Source organism: Salvelinus fontinalis, chromosome 2, assembly GCF_029448725.1.
Source record: "Salvelinus fontinalis isolate EN_2023a chromosome 2, ASM2944872v1, whole genome shotgun sequence".
Lineage (NCBI taxonomy): Eukaryota > Metazoa > Chordata > Actinopteri > Salmoniformes > Salmonidae > Salvelinus > Salvelinus fontinalis.
In genome coordinates, this window is record NC_074666.1 from 10,311,574 (window position 1) to 10,323,695 (window position 12,122).

Sequence of the window (12,122 nt, forward strand, 5' to 3'; positions counted from 1 at the left end):
ACTAAAACAAGCAAAACACACAAGAACTATGGTCAGAACGTGACAGAAACTCCCCAAATACAGTTGTGCCAAGTTTGTAGCGTCATACCCAAGAAGACTCAAGGCTGTAATCGCTGCCAAAGGTGCTTCAACAAAGTACTGAGTGTAGGATCTGAATACTTATGTAAATGTGATATATATATTTTTTAATTTAAAATAAATTTGCTACATTTTCGAAAAACCAGCTTTTGCTTTGTCATTATGGGGTATTGTTCCACACCTTCTCTCTCTCTCTGTCTCGCTCTCTCTCTTCTCTTCTCTTCTCTCTCTCGGCCAGTGGGGAATACCATCACGGCTGGTCCATGTGAACAGACATAAGGCAGGCATGACAGCCAGATCACAGCTTCAATTCAAGCACAACAACATACAAGAGTCTGAGGAGGAAAGCTAGACTTGGACTGTACTCTATCATTGTGTAATGGAGCTCAGGGGCAAAAGCTAGGCCTGTCTGAGCAGATGACGCAAATCAAATAAACAATCATTGCAAAACATCATCAAATTGTCATCAGGCTGACTAGATGACCTCATCCTAGCGCACCCTCCTCCCTCCTAGGATCCCTCCCTGTAACGTCTACAATGCCTCATTTTGTTAAATCATGAAATGTTAATGTCGTACAGAACAGAGGGATCTATATTCATGGTTTTACCCTGCTTGTATGAGACCACTTTTCTGCACGACGTTGAAAAGACCTTTCATTGGCAAAGGAGTAAGAGTTTGAAATAAACAATGAAGAAGTGAAGAGGTAATATCAATCAACACTTAGTGCAGTCTAGGCCTGTGTACACACTCCTTCCAAAAAAAAAGAACATTGAAAGCTGATTTGACCTGAACAAAGGGACGTCTTGTATTATCATATCCTCCATTTTCCTTATGTTATCATCCGACAAAATATGTCTAAATGTCTGAGTCAGTTCTTGAATAAACAACCCATTTATTCCATTAATTTACTCATTCATTTTAATCGATGCATGCCTTAATCCACTTTATAAATCCACCTCCTAATTCAACTTCTTCAAGGATTGTTTCTGTCATCCTTATTCCATGATTTTCATAAATTATTTAACATTGTGTTGAACCTCTCAACCTTAGCAGAGATAAGCATTATTTCATCCTGAAGTCATTGTACAGACAGCAGATGAGTGAAGATGCTGGTTCATTTCGCTTGGAAAGATGACACCCTGAGAATGAAGCTTATTGTTGCTGTCAGTTCTAGTGCTAAACTGTACAGACTGGCAACAGAGATCTACACATCCACTAAAATGAACAGAGATCTACATATCCACTAAACTGGACAGAGATCTACACATCCACTAAAATGAACAGAGATCTACATATCCACTAAACTGGACAGAGATCTACACATCCACTAAAATGAACAGAGATCTACATATCCACTAAACTGGACAGAGATCTACATATCCACTAAACTGAACAGAGATCTACATATCCACTAAACTGAACAGAGATCTAAATATCCACTAAACTGGACAGAGATCTACACATCCACTAAACTGAACAGAGATCTACATATCCACTAAACTGGACAGAGATCTACATATCCACTAAACTGAACAGAGATCTGCACATCCACTAAACTGGACAGAGATCTGCACATCCACTAAACTGGACAGAGATCTACACATCCACTAAACTGAACAGAGATCTACATATCCACTAAACTGGACAGAGATCTACATATCCACTAAACTGGACAGAGATCTTCACATCCACTAAACTGAACAGAGATCTACATATCCACTAAACTGAACAGAGATCTACATATCCACTAAACTGAACAGAGATCTACATATCAACTAAACTGAACAGAGATCTACATATCCACTAAACTGAACAGAGATCTACACATCCACTAAACTGGACAGAGATCTACATATCCACTAAACTGAACAGAGATCTACATATCCACTAAACTGAACAGAGATCTACATATCCACTAAACTGGACAGAGATCTACATATCCACTAAACTGAACAGAGATCTACATATCCACTAAACTGGACAGAGATCTACACATCCACTAAACTGAACAGAGATCTACACATCCACTAAACTGAACAGAGATCTACATATCCACTAAACTGAACAGAGATCTACACATCCACTAAACTGAACAGAGATCTACATATCCACTAAACTGAACAGAGATCTACATATCCACTAAACTGGACAGAGATCTACATATCCACTAAACTGAACAGAGATCTACACATCCACTAAACTGAACAGAGATCTACATATCCACTAAACTGAACAGAGATCTACATATCCACTAAACTGAACAGAGATCTACACATCCACTAAACTGAACAGAGATCTACATATCCACTAAACTGAACAGAGATCTACATATCCACTAAACTGGACAGAGATCTACATATCCACTAAACTGAACAGAGATCTACACATCCACTAAACTGAACAGAGATCTACATATCCACTAAACTGAACAGAGATCTACATATCCACTAAACTGAACAGAGATCTACACATCCACTAAACTGAACAGAGATCTACATATCCACTAAACTGAACAGAGATCTACATATCCACTAAACTGAACAGAGATCTACATATCCACTAAACTGGACAGAGATCTACATATCAACTAAACTGAACAGAGATCTACACATCCACTAAACTGAACAGAGATCTACATATCCACTAAACTGAACAGAGATCTACATATCCACTAAACTGAACAGAGATCTACATATCCACTAAACTGAACAGAGATCTACACATCCACTAAACTGAACAGAGATCTACATATCCACTAAACTGAACAGAGATCTACATATCCACTAAACTGAACAGAGATCTACATATCCACTAAACTGGACAGAGATCTACATATCAACTAAACTGAACAGAGATCTACACATCCACTAAACTGAACAGAGATCTACATATCCACTAAACTGAACAGAGATCTACACATCCATGCAGGAACACGCACACTCACACAGAGAAATTAGCTTCTGCTATCATCAGATTCAGAAATGCTTTTATCTGATAAGGGATTCAATATACATACATACACCTTAGCCAAATACATTTAAACTCAGTTTTTCACAATTCCTGACATTTAATCCTAGTAAAAATTCTCTTTCTTAGTTTAGCTAGGATCACCACTTTATTTTAAGAACGTGAAATGTAAGAGTAATAGTAGAGAGAATGATTTATTTCAGCTTGTAATTTTTCATCACATTCCCAGTGGGTCAGAAGTTTACATACACTCAATTAGTATTTGGTAGCATTGCCTTTTAAATTGTTTAACTTTGGTCAAACGTTTTGATTAGCCTTCCACAAGCTTCCCACAATAAGTTGGGTGAATTGTGGCCCATTCCTCCTGACAGAGCTGGTGTAACTGAGTCAGGTTTGTAGGCCTCCTTGCTCGCACACGCTTTTTCAGTTCTGCCAGCAATTTTTCTATGGGATTGAGGTCAGGGCTTTGTTATGGCCACTCCAATACCTTGACTTTGTTGTCCTTAAGCCATTTTTCCACAACTTTGGAAGTATGCTTGGGGTCATTGTCCATTTGGAAGACCCATTTGTGACCAAGCTTTAACTTCCTGACTGATGTCTTGAGATGTTTCTTCAATATATCTACATAATTTTCCATCCTCATGATGCCATCTATTTTGCTAAGTGCACCAGTCTCTCCTGCAGCAAAGCACCCCCACAACATGATGCTGCCGCCCCCGTGCTTCACGGTTGGGATGGTGTTCTTAGGCTTGCAAGCATCCCCCTTTTTCCTCCAAACATAACGGTGGTCATTATGGCCAAACAGTTCTATTTTTGTTTCATTAGACCAGAGGACATTTCTTCAAAAAGTACGATCTTTGTCCCCATGTGCAGTTGCAAACCGTAGTCTGGCTTTTTTTATGGCGGTTTTGGAGCGGTGGCTTCTTCCTTGCTCAGGTTATGTCGATATAAGACTCGTTTTACTGTGGATATAGATACATTTGTACCTGTTTCCTCCAGCATCTTCACAAGGGCCTTTGCTGTTGTTCTGGGATTGATTTGCACTTTTCGCACCAAAGTACGTTCATCTCTAGGAGACAGAATGTATATTTTTCCTGAGCGGTATGACGGCTGCGTTGTCCCATGGTGTTTATACTTGTGTACTATTGTTTGTACAGATGAATGTGGTTCCTTCAGGCATTTGGAAATTTCTCCCAAGGATGAACCAGACTTGCGGAGGTCTACACATTTTTTTCTGAGGTCTTGGCTGATTTGTCTTGATTTTCCCATGATGTCAAGCAAAGAGGCACTGAGTTTGAAGGTAGGCCTTGAAATACATCCACATGTACACCTCCAATTGACTCAAATTATGTAAATTAGCCTATCAGAAGCTTCTAAAGCCATGACATTATTTTCTGGAATTTTCCAAGCTGTTTAAAGGCACAGTCACCTCAGTGTATGTAAACTTCTGACCCACTGGAATTGTATACAGTGACTTATAGGTGAAATAATCTGTCAGTAAACAACAGTTTGAAAAATTACTTGTGTCATGCACAAAGTAGATGTCCTAACCGACTTGCCAAAACTATAGTTTGTTAACAAGACATTTGTGGAGTGGTTGAAAAACAAGTTAATGACTCCAACCTAAGTGTATGTAAACTTCCGACTTCAACTGTAACTATCAGATTGTTCTTCTACATCAAGGCCAGAGCGCTCCATCCCAGATCATCAGTGATGAGTTCCAGTAATCGACTAATGGATCATATTCATCATTCTGGAATGGCCATATCCATCTACAGCACCAAGATAACATCAGAATGGGTTTATTGGGGGGAAATCTGCAAAAGTAAGTCACACTGAAAGTAGGACATTTAGTAGCAATGAACAAGACAAACTCATATAGCTAATCACATAAACAAATTTATATAGCAAATCCCATAAACAAGGTCCTTAAACTAATCCCATAAACAAAGTAATATAGCTAATCCCATAAACAAGTTTATATAGCTAATCCCATCAACAAACTCCAATTGCTAATCCCATGAACTCAAAATGCAACAGTACTTTAGGTGGGACAATATTGCATTTAGGAGGGAATAAAAGAAAACCCGACCCTAGGCAAAAGCAGTGACATTGATACATTGTGGGAGGCAACAAGTATGCCAAGGGAGACTAAATAAAAGTGGGCTCAATTGTTTGAAATGTGAACGTTTGTCATACTCCTTTATTTTAAAGCATCTTCATTTAATTCTCTACAAAAATCTTAATATGGTACAAATTAGATGAGTTAAGATAAGAACTGTCTATGAAGAGGATGACACAGACAAGAGGATTGTTATTTATTTATTTTATTTAACCTTTAGTTACCTACGCATTAGGATAATAATAATAAAGCATCTGCAATCTGAATGGCATAATACGATCCCCCTGGAAACCACACTGATCTCACCCTCTTCAATTAATAAGTGACATGCAGAATCCACTCCCATTTATATCACCATTATGAAGTGAGACAAATGTCGGACAAGTGGAATATGATGACTGCAAATGTCACTCACAACTTAAGATAGACAACCTTATTTCAGATGCCCATTGTTTAAAATAAATGTCTCATTAATCTTTTACACAATTGATGGTTGTCGTCCTCACCAGGACTGTACAGGATTAGTGCCTGTCATGTGGCTTTACACAGCATGAATGAAAATAACAAATTAACTTCAATTTAAAAAACGACTGGTTCTTTTCAATCATAGTTATTTGAATTTAACACATGTAGAGCTTTAATAAAATTAATATGTCGTAAAGTGCATTACAGCAAACAGGGCCTAAACCCCCCAAAAAGAGATTAATATTATTAATGCTACTCAACAATATGACTATGTAACTACAACTGTAGAAGTTATACCGATTGAATGAAACTCAAATAAACCCTCAAGCTTTTCTAAACCAACAAAACAAGTAATCTGAATGAAGGCATATCTTTGCTGTTGCAGCTCATTGCTGTCTGCCTTTAAATAACACAAGCTGCTCCTGTTTCAGTGTTGTACTCACACAGCATTATGTAATCCCAGACAGAAGAGATGCTGCTGCTCCTCTCAGGAGCAAGACGAGCTACATTCATGCATTCAGCTGGGGCCACTGCTTGTCTGCTCAGACACAGAGCCAAATAGCTTCCCTCTGGACTCCGATTCAGAATGCTCAAAGTCCAAAACTTTAACCTTGTGTGATGGTATAACTGGGGCTAGGAATTATTCCAGACCACGTGATTTGAGCATGGAAAAACTTGAGCCCTAGGTAGGTAGCCCATAATGATTCCTGATCAGAGTAAACACCTGGCCCTAGTGTTGGTATAAGTGCTCTACCCAGAGACATGTCAAGCTACAATTGAAGTCGGAAGTTTACATACAATGGCCACTCCAATAATTTGACTTTGTTGTCCTTAAGCCATTTTGCCACGACTTTGGAAGTATGCTTGGGGTCATTGTCCATTTGGAAGACCCATTTGCCACCAAGCTTTAACTTCCTGACTGATGTCTTGAGATGTTTCTTCAATATATCTACATAATTTTCCATCCTCATGATGCAATCTATTTTGTTAAGTGAACCAGTCTCTCCTACAGCAAAGCACCCCCACAACATGATGCTGTCACCCCCGTGCTTCACGGTTGGGATGGTGTTCTTAGGCTTGCAAGCATCCCCCTTTTTCCTCCAAACATAACGGTGGTCATTATGGCCAAACAGTTCTATTTTTGTTTCATTAGACCAGAGGACATTTCTTCAAAAAGTACGATCTTTGTCCCCATATGCAGTTACAAACCGTAGTCTGGCTTTTTTATGGCGGTTTTGGAGCTGAGCGGCCTTTCAGGTTATGTCGATATAGGATTCGTTTTACTGTTGATATAGATACTTTCGTACCTGTTTCCTCCAACAGCTTCACAAGGTCCTTTGCTGTTGTTCTGGGATTAATTTGCACTTTTCACACCAAAGTACATTCATCTCTAGGAGACAGAACGCGTCTCCTTCCTGAGCGGTATGACGGCTGCGTGGTCCCATGGTGTTTATGCTTGCGTGCTATTGTTTGTACAGATGAACGTGGTACCTTCAGGCATTTGGAAATTGCTCCCAAGGATAAACCAGACTTGTGGAGGTCTACAAATTTTTTTCTGAGGTCTTGGCTGATTTCTTTTGATTTTCCCATGATGTCAAGCAAAGGGAAACTGAGTTGAAGGTAGGCCTTGAAATACATCCACAGGTACACCTCCAATTGACTCAAAGGATGTAAATTAGCCTATCAGAAGCTTCTAAAGCCATGACATAATTTTCTGGAATTTCCCAAGCTGTTTAAAGGCACAGACAACTTAGTGTATGTAAACTTCTGACCCACTGGAATTGTGATACAATGAATTATAAGTGAAATAATCTGTCTGTAAACAATTGTTGGAAAATTACTTGTGTCATGCACAAAGTAGATGTCCTAACCGACTTGCCAAAACTATAGTTTGTTAACAAGAAATTTGTGGAGTGGTTGAAAAACTAGTTTTAATGACTTCAACCTAAGTGTATGTAAACTTCCGACTTCAACTGTATATGTTCAACATTGAACTCGCCAGCGCTAAGAGATATTTTGTCACTTGTCAAGCTTGCAGGCATATAGTTAGTCTGATCATACACCCGACATTAACACATCGGCCTCACCTTACAAAGTATAAGACCCCCTATAGTAACAATCCGGTTTTTGGTACTGTTAACTCCTGTAGGCTAAACCCATCTGAGCCAACATGGATAGCCTATATTCAACTTTAAGTATAATGCAATGGGCTCTTTTTTCGGCTGGCGTTAAGGAGGCACTAGTGTCACACGCACGTTACTTTGAAATTTCGTCTCACCTGTGGGGAGAGGGGCATTCTTCCTACCAAACCACATGACCTCCAAAACAAAGGTCATGTGGTTTGGTAAGAAGAATGCCCCTCTTCACACAGGTGTGATTACTACCTCTGATGGTTTAGAGCTTGAGGTAGTCACCTCATACAAGTACTTGGGAGTATGGCAAAACGGTACGCACCGTCCGTCTCTCAACACATAGCAAAGCTGCAGGCTAAAGTTAAATCTAGACTTGGTTTCCTCTATCGTAATCGCTCCTCTTTCACTCCAGCAGCCAAACTAACCTTGATTCAGATGACCATCCTACCCATGAAAGATTACGGCAACGTAATTTATAGATCGGCAGGTAAGGGTGCTCTCGAGTGGCTAGATGTTCTTTACCATTCGGCCATCAGATTTGCCACCAATGCTCCTTATAGGACACATCACTGCACTCTATACTCTGCTGTAAACTGGTCATCTCTGTATACCCGTTGCAAGACCCACTGGTTGATGATTATTTATAAAACCCTCTTAGAGGGTAGTGAGGCCTATCTGAGATAGCTGCAGGCCTCATCCTCCACATACAACACCCGTTCTGCCAGTCACATTCTGTTAAAGGTCCCCAAAGCACACACATCCCTGGGTCGCTCATATTTTCAGTTCGCTGCATCTAGCGACTGGAACGAGCTGTAACAAACACTCAAACTGGACAGTTTTATCTCAATCTCTTCATTCAAAGACTCAACCATGAACACTGTTACTGACAGTTGTGGCTGCTTTGCGTGATGTATTGTTGTCTCTCCCTTCTTGCCCTTTGTGCTGTTGTCTGTGCCCAATAATGTTTGTACCATGTTTTATGCTGCTACCATGTTGTGCTGCTGCCATTTTGTGTTGCTACCATGCTGTGTTGTTGCTGTCATGCTATGTTGTGGTCTTAGGTCTCTCTTTATATAGTGTTGTCTCTTGTCGTGATGTGTGTTTTGTCCTATATTTTTATTATTTTTATTTTTAATCCTAGCCTCTGTCCCCACAGGAGGCCTTTTGCCTTTTGGTAGGCCGTCATTGTAAATAAGAATTTGTTCTTAACTGACTTACCTAGTTAAATAAAGGTTAAATAAAATAAAATAAAAATAAAAAACTGGCAATTTACAATTTACAGTGTGGAAATATTTGAGGCGTGCCCTTAAAAACATGATCCAAAGTGCTATTTTCAGGCAGCGCTTGTAGGGATATTTAAGACCAACCAAAAGCTAGTTTTAGCGGTAACATAGTTGGTTATGGCATGAATTTTGACAGTGGAAACACAGCCTATTCAGCCGTGACGCACACTGCCCATATGCACATGGAACAATATGTGATATGGGGCCTGTATACTTCGAATTTATAAACATCAAACACTCATGCTTCTTTCCCATTTCATTTTATTTGATTAAAAACCAAGCATAGCCTCCCCTACTCTCAATTAAGTCTGTTTTCTTTTTGTCCTGCCCAATATAATCAAGTAGGCTAGTCAAGACCGTCAATAAAGGGTTTGGCTCCTGAGACCACTTGGAAATAAATCTTAATCACCAAAGCATTATTAAAATATCAAGTTTGAGAGGATTAAAATCGTGAGCTGACATTCCATTTTTATCTACTCTATGTATTGTAGGCAGACCTACACTATTTTAGCAATGCTTGTAACATCTGCTTCCAACTCACACCCTCAAACATGTAGATCCACTGAATGCAACTCACTCTCCAGATCCCAATCATCTGAATTCTAATCACCTGTTCACACACCTGTATGTCATTATCACGTAGAGGGTTTTTTGAGTTTTTTGCACCGCATCACTGTGTGGTATTGTTTGTTTGTGACACATGGCTTTCAGAGCGCTGGGTTTCCCGTGAATTACTCCTCCCGTGTATGATAGTTTTTGCTTGCCTCACTAACGACGCCTTTTGTCTATTCCCTGCCTGTACTTTGGCCTATCGGTTTCCTGTTATCTAACTATTGCCTGATCTCCCAGACGACGTTACTAGCCTTTTCCCTGCCTGTACTGTTGCCCTTTTGGACCCCTGTGTATGACCTTGTGCCTGCCCCTGTGGTCCTTTGCAAATAAACACCTGCTGCACCCTGCGCTTGAAACCAGCTCTCTGTCTCCCCTGGTGTTCATTACAATGCGTTGGAGGTGCTTAAAACCCCCTACATGTGTTAATGCCACCATGAAAGGAAAGATGAGAACCTCGGTGAATATCGGTGAACCTTGTATTTAGAAGTTATTTTCCTGTAACAGTTTTCCATATTTTTTTAAACCAAGCCCTCCGTAGGCTACCCTTACCCTAGGCCTACAATACCGAAGGCTGGTTCAACTGTCACACCCTGGCCTTAGTATTCTTTATTTTTCTTTATTATTTTAGTTAGGTCAAGGTGTGACATGGGGAATGTTTGTGGGTTTTGTCTAGTTTAGGGTGTGTGTATTGTTTAGGGGGTTTTGTAGTAGGTATGGGGTAGTGTTCATTGTAGGTGTTTAGGAAAGTCTATGGTTGCCTGATTTGGTTCTCAATCAGAGACAGCTGTTTATTGTTGTCTCTGATTGGGAGCCATATTTAAGGCAGCCATCGGCTTTAGGTGTTTGTGGGTAATTGTCTATGTTGAACGTTTGTAGCTTGTGTGTGCACTAACGTTTGTAGCTTCACGGTCGTTTGTTGTTTTGTTTTCAGTTTATGTATAGTGCTCGTTTCGTGTTTTCTCTCTTCTAAATAAAAGAAGATGTATTTTCCACACGCTGTGCCTTGGTCCTCTCTCTCACCCATGGACGATCCAGACAGAATTACCCACCAGAATCGGACCAAGCGGCGTGAAAAACAACAACGGGAGCAGCGCATAAAGGATTCATGGACATGGGAGGAGATATTGGATGGAAAGAGACCTTGGGCACAACCGGGAGAATATCACCTTCCTCGTGAAGAGCTGGAGGCAGCAAAAGCTGAGAGGCGGCGATATGAGGAGGCAGCACGGAAACAAGGCTGGAAACCCGTAAGTCAAACCCAAAAATTTCTTGGGGCTCTCGGGTAGTGTAGTTGGGTCAGTCAGGAGACGTGAGCCAACTCCTCCTGCTTACCGTAAGGAGCTGGTGAGGGCGGATTTGGAGGTGAGTGAGGCAGAGACAGTAAAGGAGTTAATGGAGAAATTGGAGGAGAGAGTTATGAGGGATGTACTGGTTTGGTGCATGAGGCACGGCATTCGTCCGATTGAACGTGTTGGTGAGTTAATGTCACCTGGAGCAGCTCTCCATACTCGTCCTGAGGTGCGTGCTAGCCGTCTGGTTGAAACAGTGCCTACACCACGCACAAAGCCTCCTGTGCGTCTTCAGAGCCCTGTTCTTCCTCCACGCACTCTCCCTGTGGTGCGTGTCTCCAGCCCAGTGCCTCCATTTAAGGCACCACGCATAAAGCCTCCTGTGCGTCTCCAGAGCCCTGCACGCACTGTTCCTTCTCCCCGTACTCGCCCTGATGTGCGTGCCCTCAGCCCGGTACCACCAGTGCCGGTACCACGCACCAGGCCTATAGTACGCTTTGAGAGTCCAGTGTGCCCTGTTGTTGTTCCCCGCACTAGCCTGATGGTGCGTGTCATTAGCCCGGTACCTCCAGTTCCGGCACCACGCACTAGGCCTACAGTGTGTCTCAGCCGGCCAGAGTCTGCCGTCTGCCCAGCGGCGCCTGAACTGCCCGTCTGCCCTACGGCGCCTGAACTGCCCGTCTGCCAAGCACCGTCTGAACTGCCCGTCTGCCAAGCACCGTCTGAACTGCCCATCTGCCAAGCACCGTCTGAGCTGCCCGTCTGCCAAGCACCGTCTGAGCTGCCCGTCTGCCAAGCACCGTCTGAGCTGCCCGTCTGCCAAGCACCGTCTGAGCTGCCCGACTGCCAAGCACCGTCTGAACTGCCCGTCTGCCCAACGGCGCCTGAACTGCCCGTCTGCCCAACGCCGTCTGAACTGTCCGTCTACCAAGCGCCGCATGAACTGCCCGTCTGTACTGAGCCTGCAAAGCCGCCCGTCTGTACTGAGCCTGCAAAGCCGCCCGTCTGCCATGAGCCTTCAGGGCCGTCCGCCAGACAGGAGCCGCCAGAGCCTTGCGCCAGACAGGAGCCGCCAAAGCCTTCCACCAGACAGGATCAGCCAGGGCCTTCCGCCAGACAGGATCAGCCAGAGCCTTCCGCCAGACAGGATCAGCCAGAGCCTTCCGCCAGACA

The 12,122-nt window shown here is 42.2% G+C and overlaps 1 protein-coding gene across 2 annotated transcripts in view; it reads right to left on the minus strand.

The window, feature by feature from the left end:
• Positions 1–12,122, minus strand: part of LOC129811707 (calcium/calmodulin-dependent protein kinase type IV-like) — a 42,605-nt gene that overhangs the window by 16,314 nt on the left and 14,169 nt on the right. Inside the window, exon 2 of one of the 2 annotated variants that reach the window (XM_055863237.1) lies at positions 260–334. The exons of the other annotated variant lie outside the window; for it this stretch is intronic. Within the exon in view, the coding sequence (XP_055719212.1) occupies positions 260–334 (75 nt within the window). The remainder of the gene's footprint in view (positions 1–259; positions 335–12,122) is intronic. 2 annotated transcript variants of the gene reach the window in all.